At 46.9% G+C, this 21,408-nt stretch overlaps 1 protein-coding gene and 1 long non-coding RNA gene across 3 annotated transcripts; one reads left to right on the top strand and one right to left on the bottom strand.

Moving 5' to 3' along the window:
* The first annotated feature begins 549 nt into the window (after nucleotides 1–549).
* Nucleotides 550–17,532, top strand: LOC119148765. The gene is made up of 3 exons (XR_005104488.1): nucleotides 550–561; nucleotides 8,657–8,661; nucleotides 17,322–17,532. It is a non-coding gene; the product is annotated as an uncharacterized LOC119148765 (long non-coding RNA).
* On the bottom strand, nucleotides 6,550–20,008 carry RTCB (RNA 2',3'-cyclic phosphate and 5'-OH ligase). Of its 2 annotated transcripts, XM_037389323.1 has the most exons (12): nucleotides 19,820–20,008; nucleotides 19,653–19,731; nucleotides 18,930–18,997; nucleotides 14,832–14,931; nucleotides 13,430–13,586; nucleotides 12,656–12,812; nucleotides 11,417–11,576; nucleotides 10,925–11,100; nucleotides 10,144–10,332; nucleotides 9,547–9,657; nucleotides 8,723–8,842; nucleotides 6,550–7,664 (listed from the first exon to the last, which is right to left on the bottom strand). In XM_037389323.1, exons 1-12 carry the CDS (start codon nucleotides 19,910–19,912, stop codon nucleotides 7,557–7,559), a joined length of 1,518 nt encoding a protein of 505 aa, XP_037245220.1. In that variant the 5' UTR covers nucleotides 19,913–20,008; the 3' UTR covers nucleotides 6,550–7,556. The 2 variants fall into 2 exon arrangements, with proteins under 2 accessions (XP_037245220.1, XP_037245221.1); XM_037389324.1 differs by lacking the exon at nucleotides 19,653–19,731 and having other exon boundaries at nucleotides 19,820–19,943.
* Nucleotides 20,009–21,408: the final 1,400 nt, after the last annotated feature.

Genomic DNA, 21,408 nt, shown 5'->3' with positions numbered 1-21,408 from the left:
CTCTTGCAAAGCGAAGTCAAGGCTGCATCTAGATCAGAGCCACTCAGTGGAGTTTTGCATGCTGGGAACAAGAGGTTGTGCCTTCATCCTCCTTGTGATGGAAACAGTGGGACCCAAACATCCCCTTGAGCAACCTGATGTGCTCTCAGCTTCTGTCCCTTAGCACAGGAACACATGCAGATGGCAAAAGCCAGGTGGCATGTTAAGCACTTCACACAAGCCTAGGCCCTGTATCCTCCAAGCATAGAGGAACATCACTGGCACTGAGCTCAAGGTGAGGATCTAGCTCAGAGGCTCTACTTTGTAGCCAGAGGACTACAAAAGACTTTTCTGAGTTTTGCAGTGACTACTTGAAAGTATGAACAGCTTATGAGCTCTTCTGCTTTCAGTTTAGATTGTGACAGGGATGAACCCATCCCTCCAGCAGTGCCAGAAGCCGCAGAAAACAGGCACACAGGGCTGCTGCATGCCTGCTGCATGCCTGCAGAGCTGGCACTGAGCACAGGGCAGCTGGGGACGCGTCCTGCAGAGCATTACCGCCATGCTCAACAGCAGGTGTAGGTGCAGAGGGAGATGGTACCTGAACCAGAGCTTGGTACTTAAATAGGAAAGACTGATAAAAAGTGAGAGTAAAGGAAGTTATTTTAATCCCTGTTTGCAGATAGGGTATCAAGACATAGGAAGATGAAGTGACTTGGTAGAGGCTGGGCAAATCCATGGTGGATAAGAGCACTGAAAGTTGCTCTCCAGAGATGTACCCGAATGCCTCAGTCTCATGCCAGTCTTTTCTCTCCAGGAACTGGTCTGTGATGGAGGATTCACTGTCTGCCAGAGGAGCAGGCAGGAAAGGAGACAGCAATAGTGCTCTTGGCTGCTATTGATAATCATCAAATAGTTTGAGTTCCTGCCTGAAAGACAAAGAAACAAGTATTCGTCTGACAAACAAGGCTTCATGGTTTCTCAGTCCAGATAAAACTTCTGCCTTATCCACTGACCATTAGTTGAAGAGCTCCGGGGTCTGGCAGGAAGAGCAGCCAGAAGCCTGCATGTCTCCTGAGCTGACAGGATTTGTGGAGGCCTTGCCCAGGTCATCTGCAACCCTGGGAATGAGGTGGGGAGGTATGGGGGGAACAGAAGAGACAAGCCCTCTCCAGAGCAGTGCACAGCTGCTGGCACACCACGTGTCTGTGAGCAATGGTGTCACTCCCTGGTTGCCCCTCCGAGGCCGTCGGCTGCCCTATGGGCACTGCATCCCCACTGATACCCCTTCCCTGGGAGGCATTCTGTGCCATGGAGGTGCCCACTGGGGCTTCTGAGGGAGGAGAGCACCCAGCACTCCCTGCATAGCACTGCCTGCACCCAAAGGCACCCTCCTGCCAGCACAGCCCGACATCTCGGGCTGGGCAAGGAGGTTTCCACGGGTGAAGAGGTTTCTCCTCCACCACAGGGCTCAGTCCCCCCACCAGGGAGGGGCTCCAGCCCTGAAGATACACAGAAGTTTATGTCAGGAAGGAGACAGACAAGTCCTTTCTGGCCTAGACTCAAAATACAGATACTCTAGATCCTCAAAATGGAGGAGAAAGTGCTTGCCACAGTACTTTCTGTATTTATCTGCCTGATAAAAAAACACTCCTATGAGAGGTGAATGGAAAAAATCCCTTTAGCAACAGCTACAGTATAAATACCCTCGAGGGAAAAAATAATTTACAGTGATACTTTTTTCTTCCTCATCCAAGAGGTGGTTAAGGATTTGGCAGGGAAACAGTGGAGGAACTGCTCAGCCTACCTGTGATTTTAAAGCTTGATAACTTGTCTGTGTATGCCATAAATTTATCGCCCAACAATAATAAGCACTAGTCAAAAATAAAACAACCAGCTTGTTGCCTTTTTTTTTTTTTTTTAAGGTTAAAAGCGCAACAGGTTACAGTTCTTATAAGCCAAGAGCTGGGTAACCAGGTGGTTTATCAGCAAGGCATTCCTCCATCCAGGAAACCCACCACTTCCCTCTGCCTGGAACTGTAAAAAGGGTAACAAAGTTATAGCATTTTATTATTTTTTGGCAGTGCAACCTGGAGCCTGCTAGCTGAAGACTGAGTCCGAAATGAAGCACGGCACTAAATACCCCAAGACACAACTGCTGTAACCCAAGGGCTCATGGTTGCTTGCCACGGGGTGATGCTGTTGCCCGCAGGGCCTGGGGAGGTTTCGGCAACTGGTCTATGACTTCCCCTCTGCCCTGGGAGGCAAAGAGCAACAATCTGGGGCAGAAGTACACTTGGGTGCTCGTGCTGACATAGAAGAGCTAAGGCCAAGCTGCATGCAATCCCTTGTACCTGCAGGCTAGGCAGGGTTCAGAGATCCAGACCCTCCTCCGTTACTTCAAGAACTGCATTTGCTTACTTTTCATCTCCCTCCTTCCCCCTTAAATTTTGCCACAAAACCCTAATGCCTTGTCCTCGAGTGTGTATATTCACAACTGCTGGCAGGCCGCTGTTCATCTTGGGCGGCTCTTCCCTATGATTGATAATCTCCTACCACTTAACTGACTCAGGTAATAAGCTGCTGCTCTAACACATCAGGGCTTGGACTTTATTGCACACACACCCACTGCCACATTTTCCTCTTTGCGAGCTGCAGCCCTCCCTCTCCTGGGGTATCTTTGGGGCCCCTTCCCCCATCTATTTCTTCTTCCCCTCCTGACACATGGCAGGGGAACAGCTTCCCCGAGTTTGCACTTCACAGGGAAAAGCAGAAAGCCCAACCTACTTGACTACCCACCCCACACCAGCTTGCTGGGGCTGAGAATGGAGAAGGGAAGAGCCTGGGCTCCCACCTTGCCTCCCTGATGTGAGGCACAGCTTGTGCAGGGCAAAAAAAAAAGGGGTCGGTGCCTTAGTTTCCTCAGGCACTGAGGGAGGGGAGAAAAGAGGAAAATGTTTTCCCCCCTTCCAACTGCCTGCTGGGCAAAGCTGAGCCTAAGCAGAAAGCAGCTTGCTGGCTGTAGCTCAAAAGGGGTTGGGAAAAAGGGGACATAGAAATCCAGGCTGCCCCGGCACCTCTTTTCAGGAACAGGCTCCATCACCAGGCTGACTCAAACATCTCAGTATGTGAGGGCAGCCCAGCCCCTGTGTGTCTTGCTAAACTAGTAAATGTTAGATTAAGTGCTGGTAGATGACTCATTTCCCTTTCCTGGTCCTAATCTCTGCAATTAAGACTAGTGATTATTTTGGTTTCTGAACTTTATATACAACGTGACCTGAAGCAGTCTCCTGGGTTTTGATGAGGATGCAGTAGATGGGGATGAGCTCAGCACCATCAAAGCCGGCAGCAACAGCAGCAGCTCAGGCTGGGATTGCCAGGTTGGTGCCAGAGGAGGCCGAGTTGCACCCTGGGGAGAGCAGAGGCTTTTCTGTGCCTTCTGCTCTCCCATTTCACACACTGCTCGGCACTCCCCCAGCTGCAGGGCATGACCCCCACCCTCCTGTTACATATTGCAACTAAAAAAAAAAAAAAACCGCACCAGAAACCACATAGCTGTTGGTGTTTTGCGGGTGCCAGGAGGGTACCATCTTCCTCTCCCTCCCACAGGGCAGGGGACAGCACCAGTGCCTGGTATCGCCCTGGCTGGGGAGCTGCAGAGCTCTTGCTTTTCCCACTGGGAAAACCACAGGGGTTTTCTACAGGGCCTCCCACTGCCACTCCTTCAGGCAGAAAACCAGAGGCGCTGGTGATCAAAATCCCTCGTGCTAGGACAGGGCTCCAGAGAGCAAAGCAAATGCCAGGTACAGGCAGGACCCGCTTCTTAATTGAAGCCTTCCTTCTGCAAGCAGGGGAGCGTGTTGGCACATGCTGCAGGAGGGATATTGCTTTGTCTGGTTGCTTTGAAGACTAGGGGGTGGAGAGAGAAAAGAAGAGGCCAGTTAAGTATGTTTATGTTTGAGAGGAACAAAGGGGAGCGGAGGAGAGGGTGGGGGGTGGGGGGGCATGCGCCAGAGATGTGTCAGAGATCACTTGTTCCTCCTGGGCCAGAACACCAGCCCAGGACCACCAGCGGAGGAGGAAGCCATGTGTGCAGAGCCGTGTTTAAAACAAGGCGAATAAAGTCAGAGCAGGGAAAAAAACCCAAAAAAACCCACAAGAGACTTAGGATGGTGATAAACATGACACAGGTTTAACACCGGGCTCCCAACCAGCGGGGTGTGTGATACAACACAAATATACCACAGCAGAGAGCACTGGAAGTGTGTACCTTGCAGGGTCCTGTTTTCTTGTGGCAGAGGCTGAATCAGGGAGCCCTGGTGTACACAAAGTTTAAGCAAGTCAAAGAGAAGCAGGCCATCAGCTGCGTCCCAGCTCTGTCACTGTTAAGGCAAACGAAACGTGGGTCCCTCCGTTTGCAACACTGCCGGGAGGAACTGCCTTCTCTGGGGGTCTTGCACAGCCCAGGGGCTGAGCCCTGCCCCTTCTGCCTCCCCGGCAAACGGCACCCCCCAGCACAGGGGATGCATGTAGAGGACTTTCTGAAAGAGTCACCTACCAGCAACAAAAACCTGAAGTGCTTTTCTGTTTGCTGTTTAACACTATGCTAACAGTGACTGGAACAGCACCTGCACATGCCCCTGAGCACACCGTGAACAGTCAGTTCCCAGCAAGAGAGGAAGCGCTCACCTGTGCTCCCTGTCGCTGCGCAAGCCCTGTGAGCGCAGGGAGAGGGAAGGTGCCTGGGAAGCCACCGCTAGAGATGATGCCTTCTACTTCCCAGAGGCAGTAGCTCTGTTTTGGCAGGTCCAATCTGTAAGATAAACCACCTTGTTCTCAAGCAGAGAGTAAGATAAATGTAGTGGACTATTCGTTCTCGCTAAAAAGCAGCCTGCATCCAAGATCTGGTTTTATTGCACTGGCTGAAGGCAGATTAATGAGACGCTCTGTGCAAGCCTCCAGGCCAGCAAACTTTCTGCTGCAGGTCATCCTACAGATGACTGCATCTACACTTTAGGCAGGGAATAGACAAGTGCCTGTGGTTGGACGGAGGTGTGCAACAGCTCCAGGGGTGTGGTGTAGATGCAGATCTCCTACCTGTGGTTTCCCACCAAGAAAAAGAAAAAAAAAGATCGTAACAATCATTCACCAAAGCTTTTTCAGTCTTTTGGGGAAGTGAGGGAAGCACCTCATACAATAACAGGTATTTCTGAGTTTTCAATAACCATCCACGGAAACAGAAATGGTTCAATAACCACAATAGCTCTTTCATGTTGCCTAAATTCTTCTGCAGGTCCAGCTGTATTTCAGCACGTGAATTTTAATACGGCGTGCCTTCCCTACCTACCATTTTTTTTAATTTTTTTTTTTAAATGCAGATTAAAAAAGCTAGTGGACAGCCCCCCTTAAAGAAAAAAAAAAGGATGGACTTGAATTAGAAAAACATCCAGGCTTAAAACAAAGAACTGAGAGACATCTTAGATTTCTACTCACACTTTCTGAGGTAGTTAGGAAACCAGTACTCTCCTCCATACAGCACAACATATAACCAAAACTAGCAGATTTGTTAGCTTTGCAACAGGAAACAACAACTGACAGCACTTCTTGCATTACTTGAATATTAATGCATGAACACTGATAATCAGAAGACTTCAGGCATACATATGAGAGCACCTCCATGGTACACATGATTTCTGCTTGTTGTAAAAACCTGAAATTTGTCTCTTAATGGCAATGGTAGACAAAAGATGAAAGGAGAATTGTTTTTGAGAAATGCTTCTTTATCTTAAGTATCAATGCTTTAAGGGTTCCCTTGCATTCCACATCAGAGTCAGAAATATTTATAGACAGAAACTTCTGCACAGAACATGGGATTTCTGCAGATTTGAGACCAACAATTTGTCTTCTAGTCACTGAAGGCTAATTTTTTTAAGTGAAATTATTTTTGTTTTAAATTCAGCAACTGTCTCAGACCTCAGAGATGGCAATCTGGAACAATTCCACTGGAGAAAGCAGGGGAAAACAAGAAAAGTCAGACTCACAAGGACTCACAGCCATGACTTACTGCATATGCTGCTTCTGAACCTGCAGCAAATACAGTATTTGAACCTAAGAAACCAATAAGCACAAAGTAATTGAGACTGAAAAATGCCATTATGCCTCCTGAGATAAACAGGTTTCAGCTAAGATCCTAAACTTAAAGGGATGTTCGATCAAAAGGCACTGGAGTCCATCAGTCACTATCTGCTCCTTTTACACGAGTCCCCGGCAGAGCTCCACTCCTGCTTTGAGGTTTTCTGTTCCTCCAGCCGCCCTCTTGTGTCTGCACACAGGCTTACAGGGAAACTCCATCCCCTGACCAGTGAGGTACACGCGGCAGGCCCCGAGAGAGACAAATCACAGCTATCATACTCTTATCAGAACCAAGCTGAGAAAACAGCACTGCATTGCCCTTCTCTTGTATCCTGCAAGAAGTTCTGCCACCTGCACATTTCTCTGCAAGACGTGCACACACTTGAAAGTGCACAACAAACATTTTAGCCACAGAATAAACATGACACAGACACACTGCAGTGTTCATCTTCCCATTTTATTTGCAATCCCCCAAATGATCCAGTGAGGATGGTCAGCTTCCCCTCCAGTCATGGTTAATGAACGTAAAAGAAACATCAGAAGTCACATGGTACTGGGCCTGATCCTGCATTTGGACTCGACTTAAATCAGAGCTACAGGATACAGCAAGCAATACTATCCAATCCAACTTTTACATGCTTACGACTTGGCAAAATTTTGGATTAGCACATCTGTAAGTTGTTAAGTCACAACTCGCACTAGGCAAACAAACCCTCTCAAAGCAACATACTCAGTCCTACCAACATTTCCAGAAGACTGCAGTACACCTACTTGTACTGAGCCAAGTACGCCAGGTGCTGTGTTCAGTGGGAGAGGGTGGGGTAAGAGGGGAGGACTGTGCCTCAAACCTAGTTAGACCCTCTCAACCCAAGCGGGAGACCACTCTCAGCTCCAGATTTCTCACCCAATTGCCACAAAACATGCAACAATACAGACTATGCATAGAGGTATCTGCAAACAGAGCAACCTCTCCCTGCCCAGAAGCCTATCAGAGTACCCTGCCTATCAGAGTACTTTTATATGCAGAAAGAGCTCCAGGCATTCAGGTGCGGAGACAGCAGGTCTGGCTCATACACCATCTTCACTGATGGAGGTGGTCTCACAGCACAGCAATTAGCAACAACTCAGTCAAGTCTGAAGTCCTGCCTATGGAATCATCAGGCAAACGGGGGAGGGACTGCATATAAAACCCAAGACTCACTTATTTCTTTGCCCTTTCCTCACAAGAAAAGAACACCATATAATTGGGGGATGGGGGTGGGTAGGGGTTAATTATGCCTAGGAATGGTTTAAAACGGGGGTGTCCTCAACTGTTGTGTTTCCAGAACAGGGAGATGATAATCTGAGCATCCCACAGAGTCCAAGAGGTATGGGAAGATGGTGGTTCTAGTCAGTTTTGTGTAAGGCCTGGAGACGTCAGTGCTTTTCTGCTGGCTCGTCCATTCCTAGCCTTTTATAACAGCAATAGGTCTCAGTTTAATGGCTTTCTTGCTGATGCCAGCTGCATGGCAGGTGTTAACCACATCTGTCACATTCTTATAAGACTCTGGTGCCTGGATGGGGAAGAGAGGAAAAAAAAAAACCAAAAACAGAACTATAAACAACCCAGAGTCACAGGAAGTTAGATGTAGGCTTTTGATATCCCCTCTCCTCTTCACAAAAATATAATCATATTAATTGAGCGTGTAGAAGTAGGTGAACATATTGAAAACCTGGCCACCTTGCATATTGAAGAAATCTATGAGACACTTAGCATTACAAATAAGATTTCACGGTATTTCAGATATTTGGTTCAGGTTTCCCTGTGTTTTCAGATAATCCAGTTCACCGGCATGTGAGAATGTCAAGCCTTGTTATCTGGCAGGACATGACTCCAACCTCCTCCTTAAAGATAACCTTTTAAGATTTATCTTTACTGCCCCTTAGCGAGAGGAATCGGGGTTGAGCTCCAGGGCTTCCCCCTCCAGCATTCTGACAAGAATCCTGCTCTTAAATAGATTTTAATGTGATCAACATGCTTGTACACCACCAACACCCATAACAGCATAGTTCCAACACTACTATCAGTAAGGCTGTAAACAGAAAAGACATTCTATCATGTTAATGCAGAGGAACTGGAAGTCATAATACCCTGTTTTCTAGCCATTCAGAATTCTCTTCTTGAGCAAGTATCAGAATTCATCTTAAAGAGGCAGATCTCTCATAAACTGCTAATAATCTATGTGAAAGCTCTACTGTAAAGTAAGTTTAAAGCTGGCAGAACATCATTCAAGAACAGAATCCATAAAACGTAACTACTTTTGTGATGCTCACACAAATAATTCTCAGGGTTTATGGTAATTATCCCTATCACCAAGCAGAAACAGAAAAAAACATAGCCCCCCAAAACCTGTCAAACAGGCATCTCCCCTTTCAGCAGGATTTTAGGGACAAGAAAGGCTTCACATTATCTTCCAAAAAAACGGACAGCTGTATCAGAAATTTCATAAGCTGTAGAATATTTAGAGTACTAGTGATCGCTTAACACTGCAAAAAAACAAGTCAGGGAGGGTTGTTCAGTCAAGAAGCAAGACCCCCTTTTCCCTCTCAAATAATGAGGTATTAAACTCACTTCTTCCATGACCAGTTTGGGAGAAGCAACACGGATGGCAATGCCCATGTCAGCCAGCTTGTCCAATACATCCTGGAAGTCCAAGTTACGTCGAGATTTGGCTCGAGACAGTGCACGACCCTAGACGGCAGTTTTGTTAGTTCTATTTTTTGTAGCAGTTTGGAAAAACAGAACTCTTTCTTATTAAAGAAAAACATTATTACAATGTAAGTAAACACAGAATGGATGAGAGCACAGACCACAGTAAACCACAAAACAGGAAATTAATTTAGACTTTACGTGATGGGCTCCTACAAAATCACACATCTGGTATGACAGCTGAGAAAGGTTCATGTGTATAACATACTTGTCTACAAGTGTCTTTTTACCCAAACCACTTGTCAGACTATTCAGGCGTCAAGTTTTACTGGAAACTATTTATCTTCCTCAATCATCTTGTCTCACATTGTTAATAACAGGGGAGGAAATACCACCTTCTTACTGCTGAGGAGTTTTATATGGACAGCCTCAGCACAGTTTTAATCCTTATTAGTTCAGAGATACCAGAATTTGGTAAAATGAGTTCATTCTCTATGTCTTCATCCTAACATCTGCCTTGTATAAAGAAGCACCACTAAATTTTCTGCAGCAGTCATCAAAGCTACTCAGTAAGGGACAAAGAGGACTTCTAGCCTGCAGTCCTCCTGGACTCGGATTACTATGGCAAGGCTACTCTCTGCTTGTATGACCAACAGATGAATCACACACGGGATGACCCTTGAACAATCCTGTTCTGTGGATGACAGTCCCATGCCAATCCCTTCCTGAAATAATTTTTTACTTACAGCGCCATGGCAAGTAGTTCCGAAGGTCTCGGTCATGCCTTGCTCTGTGCCAGTAAGAACATAGCTACAGGTGCCCATAGTCCCACCAATCAAGACAGGCTGTCCAGTCAGCTGTGGATGCAAAGTATTAATTCACAAGAAAAAGCTTAAAAAACTCATTCTTAATAAAAGTCTGAGAGGAACCATATCTCCAGAAAAGGAGGGCAGGTTCACATTCCCTCAGAACATCCCTGCTTGCCTCAGGTGCCTGCTATCAAGGATTCTGGAGAACTAACTGCATTGAAAGATGCGGACCTGCAGATCAAAAGACTCACGTCCAACAGACAGACAAAGCAAATCATGGAAGCCTGCCCTAGGTACCAAGCACTTCTTTCCCTTCATGATCTTCCAACCATTGTGGGTATGGAGCAGAAGAGGGAGCTCAATGTCCCAAAGATCTAACACACAGACAAGCAGAATATTGCCACCCTACTAGGGTTCCAGTGCTGTTAGCTCAAAAAAGGAACTTGCAGCATTCAGATCTCTGTTAGGCACCCTACAGTTGTCTGATTCATCCAGAATTCTCTTCTGATTTCCTTCTCCCACAGCTAAACTTACTTGATAATCAACAGCAATAAGAGGATGGTGAGGAGGGAAGGCTCTGGTTGATCCCTTTCTGTGCACCAGCAGAGTCCGCTCCTTCCCATCCACTACATGTTGCTCCACTTTGGCAATGTTGTGAGACACATCATAGATAACATGCATATCAAGGTCATCTGGGGTTGTGTTGAAGACTTTGGCAAAAGCCTGAAAAGACATTAAAACAGGATGTGAAATACAAGAAGATAATTGCTATGTACATGTGGAAGATTTACAATCTTTTTAGGAATTAAAAGGAACACACTCGCTTGAAAGTGTTTCTTACCAGTAAGTCAGTGACCTAAACACTTGGCGTGGCAGGTTAAGAACTTCAGTCAAATTCAGCCACAATGGAACCAAACACAACAGTGCTGGGTGTGACAGAATTGGACTGTCTGGATTGTTTATTTGCTCATTGGCAGCTTTAATGCTGGAATTCAGTCAGATATCAGTTAGACAAATTCTTGCAACTCTGAAAAGATAGCTTGTGCAGCGTAAAAATAATTTTCTTGTACCCTCTTCCAGTTCAAGGAATTTTCAAAAATATTGATTAAGCAGCTTCAGCAAGTATAATCCAGTGATGTTGAGAGGTATTAGATGGATTGACTTGACCGCAGCTTTGTGTGTCTCCAGAAAACAGTTTAAGAAGCACAAGAACAAAAATTATGTTAAATACTGCAGCTACTCTGTGTTCCCTATGTCTGGGATAAAGCAGGAGATCTGTACCAAAACAGCTGTCAAGAGACAACTCTGCTCCTACCTGTCTTGTTAGAAAAGTCATAGAAGAGCGGTTGACCCATGCATAGTTTCCAGCAGCTGCCATTCCCTTCAAGTAATCCTGTCCCTCTGCGGAAGCAATCCTGGCACATGCCAGCTGGCGATCATTCACTATGATTTTGTCCCGTTTCATAGCTTTTTCCATAGCCACCAACGCATCTGGGAAATAAACACAGCAAGTCTAGGTGACTCCTTAATTTTGTTTCAATCTGTCAGATTAGCATGGCTGTCTATAATTTATATTCTAAAACTGAACATATCTGTCTGATGGTCAAAAATTTCTCAAATGCAAAAGCAAATCTGTGGCAGAACATTATCAACTATCTGCAAACAGACAACCCCTGTCAAGGCAATTCAGAATAGACTCAGCAATTACACTGTAAGAAATGCTCTTCAGTGACGGAGTTTACTGTGAATGACAAGACCATGTTCAAGAGTTTCTCCACTCCAGGTACCTATGCCAGTCAAATCATACCTGTAGCAACTTGGTGGCCCAGACCTCTGCTGCCACTGTGGATCATCACACACACCTGCCCTTTGTGGTCAATGCCCATCTTCCTGGCAGCATATTCATTGTAAATGTCATCCACAACCTGGATCTCGGCATAATGATTTCCGGCTCCCAGGGTCCCCAGCTGCCAAACACAACACACTGATCAAACAGTGCTAGTAAAGCAGCCTCTGGGAGCACAGGGGAGAGCTATGGCAATATGGGCAATAAACAGGGCAAAGTGCTACAGCAAGGTTTTGGTTGTGGAAAAGTTTTTCCAGGAAAAAAAAATCCCCACATAAGCTGAAAGGAAGTAGAACACAGCATCATCATCACTGTCCTCTTTGTTTAGATTTGTAACAAGACTGCGATTAAACAAAAGGACCAGGATCTACAGACTGTGCTGCCACCTTTTTCCAACTTACTTAGGCCTAGTTGAAAGATGGGAAGAGTACAGAGTATTGAGAATTTATCTTCAATTTGTATAGACAAAGCAGACATACAGTCTTACACTTGGTTATAACTCCACAGGGAAGTTAAAATATCCTGCTACTTAGGTACTTACAAGCTTTCATTAGATTAAAGCAAGATATTCCATTTCTAGGCCCAAATTTTTTCAACTCTGTAACAGATGCTCAGTTATTTGCAAGGTGAATGTGAAAATTGAGGACATAAGATTATTTTGAGGCTAAAATACTATAATCTTGCAGCACCACAACTCATAAAACTCAAGAAAAAGCAAGCTTTACAAATGTAGCATTAGTACAGCCATCTCAAAAGTGTTACAGAGCAATGAAATACTATGTACAGAAATGAAGTCCAACCCCTGAACTGCAATTCAGAGTTATGAGCTTCTAATATCCTTCCTTGCCCCTGCTATTAACTTGCTTAGCAAACAAGGAGAAAAGTTGCAAAATAACTTGCCTGTCTTTTAAAAATAAAACTAATCTGGATGGGGAAATACCACTGAACATGAACGCCAGTACCAGGTGTTAACTGATGAAAAACTGATGGCCCCAGGCACTTTGGGCATGTCCAGTATCATTTCGCTCTGTTACAGTTCTGTCAAGAATTATTCAGAAATGGCCCCACCATCTCACCTTTCCCCTTGCCCAGAAACATCAGGCAGAGTTTCAAGAAGAGACACAAAGTCAGAGAACTACTCACTAACCTTTACATTTGAACCCTGGGAGCACTCAGAGCTCTCCTGAAACACAGCATTACCTGAGGCAGGCCCCTCTTCTTTGCTCTTGAGGAGACCTTGTTGGGATCAGCCTGCAACATTCTTCCATATTCCTCACAGTGCTCCTTGTCCTCTGCCCAGGCATAGCCTTCCCGGAGAGACCAGTCCACACCCATCTCTAGCGCTTCTTCCAAATCCCTGCAATTATCAAACACCTACATAAGGTGGTTATCCTTGGATATACTCACAACTCCACTGGATACAGCCCTGAGCAACCTGATGTAACTTTGTTGTTAGACCTACCTACGGAGTTAGCCTTCCTTCATGCAAGGAGTTGGACGAGATGATGTCAAGAGATCCCAACCAAGCTAAATTACTCCATGATGTTATGACCAGCCAACTCCCCTAACAAGAAGTCCATCTTCTTAATACTTCATGAAAAAATCAAGCTCTACATATATATCAGCTTGAGATAGGTCATTACTTTTTCCTCTTTGCTGTGTGTGGAATATCCTATTTTCTCTCTCATCCCTTACAAAAAGATACCTTTACATCCATGGAGGTTTTCTGTCAGAAGAAATGAGAACCCTTCAAGAACCTTTAGTTATTTCAGGGTTTTAAATGGGGAAAGAAACAGCTGCCTTTGTGCACTGATGATTACGCCAGTTCTCCTGGTGAAGCACATACGCAGAAAGAATGGAAAGAGTTTTAGAATTACTTTTTCTTTCTTAAAGTCTCCCACTGATGAATTTTTCATCAAAATAAACACCAGAGATGTCCCCTCTAGTGATGTGCACACAAAGTCATTCTCTTACTTGGCATTCATGGGGATGACACCTTTGGAGCCGACACCAACAGGAATGTGGTCAAACATAGCCTGGGCGAGCTGCTCTTTCACAGGCTGCACATCACTTTCATCCAAATTGGTACGCAGTAAGCGGACACCACAGTTGATGTCAAATCCGACACCACCTACAAGTGTAGAAAAGCCCAAGGAGTTAATAAAGAAAGTGTGCTGATGGTGAACACTTGCTGAATATTCATCTTAAATCAGTCTCTCTGCTGACAGAGAGCATGTACTGAATGCTGTGATCTTCCACCTTCTTCCTGACACAATACCAGGAAAAAAGCAGAACTGCATTAAGCTTCATTTTAATAGATGAATTTAATGAAGCCTCAGATTTCAAGGCAGCCAAAAATGCAGTCTTACAGAGAAAAACTCGAAAACTGTTAAAAAGCCAGTTTTCCAGTCTTGAGCATATACTCTATAGACATAAGTGTACAATTGCCTACAGAGCTCTCTGTTTACAAAGTCGCTGCAGCAAGCTGACAAAGAGAAGTAGACATAATTATAAAATATACTGTCCACAGTAAGTAGAGAGAATGTTCCTGTTCTTCTGCCTAAGGTCAGAAGAAAAGTGACAGATCTTAGCATGGCTCCCTGATGTAAGATGTTCTTGAAAGCAATTCCTTTTTGCTTCTTTGTTGGAATAAATAATAACTAGTTATAATAAGCGATAAATACTTATAAGAAATATTAAATGTTAGTGCTTCGTATTTTACTTAACTGTATTTAATAAAAACAAATACCGGAGAGCAAGGCCTAACGTGAACAATCAATCAAGCCACCTTTAGTATGAAGGTTCTCGTACTAACAAGCGTCAGAGAGGGGATACCAGACTAAGATCCTGGGTTTAAGTCAATTGGGAACACTAAAACTGCCTAAAGCAAAGCTGAAACATTAGTATCATGTTTCCTGACAACCACAAAAGCATCTCCGGACCATCAGTAATTAAAGACCCAGGTGTTTATCAAAAAGATAGACATATTTTAAGGTCACATTTTTAATAAAGTGTAGAAATTTTTTCTCAAAAGATGTTTTCAAACACTGCTCTGAGAAAACAGTGAGTTCTTTATCAACTTGGCAAAACCCAAATTCAGAGTCTTATGCTTTCCCTTCAAATTGAGGGATATCACAAGCCCAAGCCAAAACCAAAAAGGCAATTCTCTCTGCACTGTTTAGATGTTTTCAGTGTAACCACCTGCTCCATAAAGATTCTGAGTACAGGAATTAAGCACCTTTTAACTCTCTATAATTCACATCACGTATTTTGTTTTGGTTCTGTATATAAAATACTGTGAAGACCTGCCATTTCAAAAAGTATCTTTATGCCATCGCAGATATTTCTACGTGCAGGTTAAGTCAGTCATCCTTACCTGGTGAAACCACTGCTTCAGGATCATTCATATCAAAGGCAGCCATGTTGCCAATGGCAAACCCATAGCCAGAATGGACATCTGGAAGGCCTATTGATCTCTGAAAGAGAATGAAGGACATTTTAAAGTTTTATGAAACTGCGCTGCACAGAGTCACCTTGGTTATGCTTTGCCTTGTGGCAGTGGTTGTCACATTTGTGAACAAATACACCAGAAAGAGAACGGATGTTCAGATGTAGATGGGGTAAACACATCAATTCAGGTGAGTATCTAAAATTCCTGCAGTTACAGGATAGACAGTCTAAGAAAGCAGAGAGCAGATCTCACTCTGAAGGAAACACCCAGTGGCTAGTCAGCTGATAAGCCCTCTTGGCTCTATTGACCAGATCTCAAGAAAACTTAAAAGGAGCTTAAGCACCTAAATGTAGAAACAGTGATCTCAAAACTGAACTCTAACCTAGCTTTTTTCTTGGACTCAAGAGCCCTTGCATTCAAAACTTAGGCAGGTAATAGCTTGTGAGTAGCATAAAACAGAGACTTCACATAAGAGTGATGAATTTGTCTTTACCAAGCTCCATCTAGAAACATCTGCAATATTTAAACACTGTAAATGTAACAAGGGAGGAGTTCAATGCCATGGAAAGGAATCATGAAACAGTCAGCATTTTCTCTTCTTAGCTGTGTCACTGAACACTGACCAAAGACTGCACCCTGTAGGAAGGAAAGAGTCATCCTTTTAGGATGATACCCTGATAGGATAGAACATGATAGCAGCTATGTCATTTTAATTTATTTAAAAAATATCTTTTTGCTGAACATTTTCATATTATTACTAATTAAAGAATGTACAGGCATGCTTCTGGAGAGCCTTGGCTGCTGTGACCATGAGATGGCAGAGTTGAAGATGCTACATGGAGGAAGCAGGGCAATAAGCAGGACTGCAACCCTGGACTTAAGGAGAGCTGACTTGGGCCTCTTCAAGGACCTACTTGAAGAAATCGTGGGTTAGGGCTCTAGAACGTAGGATGGTCCAAAGCAGTTGGCTAATATTCAAGCACAGCTTCCTCCAAACTCAAGATAGGTGCATCCCTATAAGTAAGAAACCAAACAAAGAGGGCAGGAGGCCTGTATGGATGAGCAAGGAGCTTCTGGCAAAACTCAAACAGAAGAAGGAAGTTTACAGAATGTGGAAAAAGGGACAGGCCACTTGGGACAAACATAGGAATGCTGTCAGAACATGCAGGGAGGCAACAAGGAAGGCTAAGTCCGTTTGGAACTAAATCTGGTGAGAGAGGTCAAGGACAACAAGAAGGGCTTCTTCAAATACATCAGTAGGAAAAGGATGACTACGGAAAATGTGGGCCTGCTGCTGAATGAGGTGGGTGCCCTGGTGATGAAGGACACAGAGGAGGTGGATTTACTGAACGCCTTGTTTACTTCAGTCGTCACTGTCAAGGCTGGCCCTCAGGAATCCCAGACCCTGGAGGCAAGACCGAAAGTCTGGAGAAAGGAAGACTTTCCCTTGGTCAAGGAGGTATTGGGTTAGAGATCGTTTAGGTAAACCTGGCACCCACAAATCCACGGGCTCTGATGGGATGCACCCTCAAGTGCTGAGGGAGCTGGCAGATGTTATTGCTAAGCCACTCTCCATCCTCTTTGAGAGGTCATGGAGAACAGAAGAGGTGCCTGAGGACTGGAGAAAAGTCACTGCCACTCCAGTCTTCAAAAAAGGCAAGAAGAACAACCCAGGAAACTACAGGCCGGTCAGCCTCACCTCCATCCCTGGAAAGGTGATGGAACAGCTCATGCTGGATGTCATCTCTCAGCATGTGGAGGAAAAGGCTATCAGAAGTGGTCAACATGGATTCACCAAGGGGAAATCATGCCTGACCAGTCTGATAGCCTTCTGTGATGGGATAACTGGCTGGGTAGGTGAGGGGAGAGCAGTGGATGCTGTCTGCCTTGACTTCAGCCAGGTTTTTGACACCATCTCCCACAACATCCTCACAGGCAAGCTCAGGAAGCGTGGGTTAGAGGAGTGGACAGTGAGGTGGGCTGAGAACTGGCGCAATGGCAGAGCTCAGAGGGCTGTGATCAGCGGCACAGAGTCCAGCTGGAGGCCTGTAGCCAGCGGTGTTCCCCAGGGGTCAGTGCTGGGCCCAGTCCTGTTCGACTGACTTGTCAGTGACCTGGATGAAGGGACAGAGCGCACCCTCAGCAAGTTTGCTGGTGATACAGAGCTGGGAGGAGCAGGTGATACACCAGAGGCTGCGCTGCCGTTCAGGGAGACCTGGACAGGCTGGAGCGTTGGGTGGAGAGGAACCTAATGAAGTTCACCAAAGGCAAGTGTAGGGTCCTGACCCCAGGGAGGAACAATCCCACGTACCAGCACAGGCTGGGGCTGACCTGCTGGAAGGCAGCTCTGCGGAGAAGGACCCTGGGAGGTGGACGGCAAGTTGCCCAAGAGCCAGCCGTGTGCTCGTAGCCAAGTGATCCTGCCCCTCTATTCTGCCCTGGTGAGGCCGCATCTGCAGTGCTGTGCCCCGTTCTGGGCTCCCCAGTTCAAGAGAGACAGGGAACTGCTGGAGAGGGTCCAGCGGAGGGATACAAAGATGGTGAGGAGACTGGAGCATTGCCCTTAGGAAAGGCTGGGAGAGCTGGGCCTGTGTAGCCTGGGGAAGAGAAGACTGAGAGGGGATCTTACTAATATCTACAAATATCTTAAGGATGAGTGTCAGGAGGATGGGGCCAGGCTCTTCTCAGCAGCGCCCAGTGACAGGACAAGGGGCAACAGGCACGAACTGCAGCACAGGAAGTTCCATCTGGATACAAGGAAGAACTTCTTTGCTTTGAGGGTGACAGCACTGGAACAGGCTGCCCAGAGAGGTTGTGGAGTCTCCTTCTCTGGAGACATTCAAAACACACCTGGATGCAGTTCTGTGCAACCCACTCTAGGTGACTCTGCTTTAGCCGGGGGGCTGGAGTATATGATCTCCAGAGGTCCCTTCCAACCCTGACCATTCTGTGATCCTACACAGCTCCACAAGTCCAAAGTGTATCTAGCCTGGCAAGTTTAGATTAGGACACCACAAACAGATCTCCACAATCTATTTAAACAAACAAAAAATATAAAGCCCCAAACATCCAGAAAGCTGTCAGAAACCGGAACTTTTCAATATGTATTAAAATGTTACCATACATTACAAAGAGCAGTACTTTCCAGTGGGACTATGTGCTGCTTCTGCCTCCCCTTGCCATCACCCAGAAATCTTTTGGTTTGGAAATAAAAAGTGAAGATTTGAATAGACACATGATTGTAACATCTCTCCTATGAACTACCAACCAAAATTCCAATTTTAAAAAGTTGTTACTACTCTTATCTTACTCCCTTTTTGGTTGACCACTAAGGCATTTTAACAGCATGACAGTCTGCCTTTTACTGCAGCCAGAAATTCAAAACTTTTGCCAAGTCACCAAGAGAAACAATTAAAAAAAAAATCCCATTATTTTTTATTTATTAATGTATGAAATATTGGATGTGAAAAAGATGATTTCCACATTGTTCTTAGTGCTTCTTGAAAAGTGACACAGCCTAGTATTTTTCTCCTGCATCATCATATCTGATGCTTTGCTTCCAAAAATGCACAGGGTGAGTGAAAGAAGTGTTGAGGGCATGGGAAGGCTCACTACCAACATTCGGGCAGCAACAACAATACAGACTGCAACATAGCCTCCTTCTCCCTTCTCACTTCTCCATGCATTCCAGGTCAGCAAAGGCAACTCAGAAACAACAAAAAGACAATATGAACAGTGGAGGAAGAGTGGCTCAAACAAACTGAAACAGCACAAAGCAATGCTAAAAGCTTCACATCAAAAGGCAGTCAATGATGTCAACAGATACTTCCCTTTCCGATAACTTCGTTTTACAGCCTGCCCTTGCAAGCACTCCTTACTCAGAGACACATTCCTGAACAGTCAGACTGCCCTGAAAAGAATTTTGGTCTATACCCCTTCTCACAATGGAGTTCCCATTTGGAAGGCAATAATCTCTGGCAAATAGGAACGGAAAAAGAACAAATTTTCAGAGCAGTTACTCACGTGAACAATGCCAGGTAATGCAGCCACATTCCCAATCTGTTTCATAGCAGGTAAAAAGCCACCTGCACCTGCAGAAAAAAGAAAACCAAACAGGTAACCAATCTGGTAATTTACCATGGTAACCATAATCAAGCACTTCTAAAAAGGCTGCTCAAAACACTGGCAAATCAGAAATCTGCCAGTAACAAGTAATCTAGACTGGTATAAGAGCCTAGCATTACGTACCATCGGCAGTTTTATTAAGTGAGGTATTATGCTGAAGTCCTCCTCCTGCTGTGTCGGTACCAATGCAGACCGACCCGTGCTAACAGCAGAAGCCTGTTGCCGCCAGCTGTCAGAGCAGGATCCAGCCCTGTGCCGCAGCCTCACACAGAACAGCCCGGCCTAGGCCACGGCCCCCCCAGTAGGCTCTGAGTGCAGGCATTCAGAAAACGCTGGGGCACACACAGGGCTGCCAGCAAGGCTGCGCCCACCCCTCTGGTCTGGGCACAGACACCCTACAGCTGCAGGTGACACCCTGTGCGGCTCGCCAGGCCGCTGCGGCCGGCGCGGAGAGGCAGCTCGTTGCTGCCAGCTGCCTCCGGGCCTGCGCTGGCGCTGCTACAGCCCGGGCTCTCAGGGCCCCCAGCCGGCGCGGCGAGCCCGGCCGCTCGTGAGGGCTTCCAGGCCACGGCAGGGAGCGTGTGCGGCCCCCCCGGTCACCGGGCACCCCCGGTCACGCACCTCCGCCGCGGCAGGCGTTGCGCAGCTCTTCGAACATCAGCTTCTCCAGCGGGTCGTTCACGTAGAACACGCCCTCCACCTGCGGGGAGACCGGTCAGGGCGAGCGGGCCGCACCACCCCCCACCCCCCCGGGCACCCCCGGCGGAGCCCAGCCCCCCCCCACGCACGTGCATGTTCGGTACGAAGCCCTTCTTGATCCGCCAGCAGTTCTTGTCGATCTTGTCCAGGTACTGCAGCTCATCGTTGTAGCTGCGGCTCATGGCGGCGGCGGTCCCGCTCGGCCTCTCCGCGTCAGCGCTGCCGCCAGCACCCGGCCAGCGGCGGGAAGGGACGGTGGCCGCCGAGGCTCACGCCGCCTCAGCGCGGACAGGAGCCGCCGAGAGCCAAAATCCTGCGGGAGGGCGGGGAGCTGCGGCCGCCGGCGCCCCCTGGCGCCCCGCTGCGGGGCGGCGCCTGCCCGGGAGAGGCGCTGCCGTGGCCCGGCCGGGCCGCCTCGGGAGCCGCTCGCATCCCTCAGCTCCGAGGCCGGCCGGAGGCCCTGCCCGGCCACCCGGCGTGCTTAGGCGCTGTGGGTGCCTCACCCCAGCCCCAGGCCGGGCGGGGTGCGGGGCCGGGAGGCTCGGAGGCCGCCCAGCCTGGCGGAGGTACGGGGCCGAGCCCCTCCCCGTTTAGCCCCCCGCGGCGCTGGGCACTGCGGCCGCACGGGTGAGGCACCCGGTACCTGCGGGGCCAGGGCAGCCGGGTTTGTACCTGGCCGCCGCCTCCCTCACACCGCGTAGGACTTTTCAGCTGTCTTCGTAGGAGAAATGAGTGGCCCTTCACATGCCTGTGGCTAATGAAAGCTGTGCCTGTGCGCTGCAGCCCTGGAGCAGAGCAGAGCTGCAGGGTGTCTAGCTACCGCTCTGCCACAGGTGGATGGGTTGAGTTTGGTCAGCTACAGGCAGGCAAAAACTGCCTGTACCCCACCATCAGCTGTGTTGGTGGGAAGCATCTTTTTGCTGCTCAGTGTTGGCTTGAAAAGGGCTCCTCCCTGTTGAGGAGTGGGAGGCGTGGGGATGGCTAGGGGCTGGGTGCCCTGCCAGGTGGATGGGACTTTGCAGAGGGGCGGTTCGGGGCTCAATAGAGCAGCAGAACAGAGCAGGCCATGGCATCCCCACCTTTGTTTCTCCTCTGTTGGTGCCAGCTTGGGAGGCCTGAGCCAGCTTCCCATCCCAATTTGGCCAAAGCACAAGCACATAAGCAGTACAGGACAGCTGTATCACTCTGCAGAACTGTGTTCCAATTTGCATGCTAATGAAGTGTTGAAAAAGAAGAGGGTAGGACAACATATAACAATGAAGTAAGAGGCAAAGTATCTGTAACTATTTCAATTCAGAGAAACATTGACAAAGGTGTTGGAGGGTTAGACTTAAGAAACATTGAAGGAGTTAAACATACTAACCTGGCTAAGCAATGCTCAACAGGGAACACAACAGACACAAGGATTTGAAGAGTCAAAGCGGGAAGAGGGACTATCAGAGACAGTAGTAGTGCCACTTTGTCTCTCTTCCTGAACTGCTTCTGCATCTTTGATAAAAATTAAGAGTTGAGCTAAGGCACTGCAAAAAATTTAGTTCCCATTGTAACTGGGACAGTTCCCAGTTTGACATTGTTCTGGACAGGGCTCGCTTCATACTTAATGCATTGTGTTCAGAAGACCATTACTGTAGAAATAGTTCAGCAGGCATTTGGACAATGTTCTTTTCCTTTTTTTGAG

The sequence above is a fragment of the Falco rusticolus genome, chromosome 5, assembly GCF_015220075.1.
Source record: "Falco rusticolus isolate bFalRus1 chromosome 5, bFalRus1.pri, whole genome shotgun sequence".
Classification (NCBI taxonomy): Eukaryota; Metazoa; Chordata; class Aves; order Falconiformes; family Falconidae; genus Falco; species Falco rusticolus.
Note: the sequence above shows the minus strand (reverse complement) of the source record. Positions and strands in the feature narration are given on the sequence as shown.

Bases quoted from the DNA above. Each gene is read 5' to 3' on its own strand.
- RTCB (XM_037389323.1), bottom strand. From the start codon at position 19,912: ATGAGCCGCAGCTACAACGATGAGCTGCAGTACCTGGACAAGATCGAC. The intron at 10,333-10,924 runs GTAGGAGCAGAG...ATGTCTTTTCAG, and splicing joins TGACTTTTCTAACAAGACAG to GCTTTTGCCAAAGTCTTCAA. The intron at 7,665-8,722 runs GTGAGTTTAATA...TTCCCCATCCAG, and splicing joins CCAAACTGGTCATGGAAGAA to GCACCAGAGTCTTATAAGAA.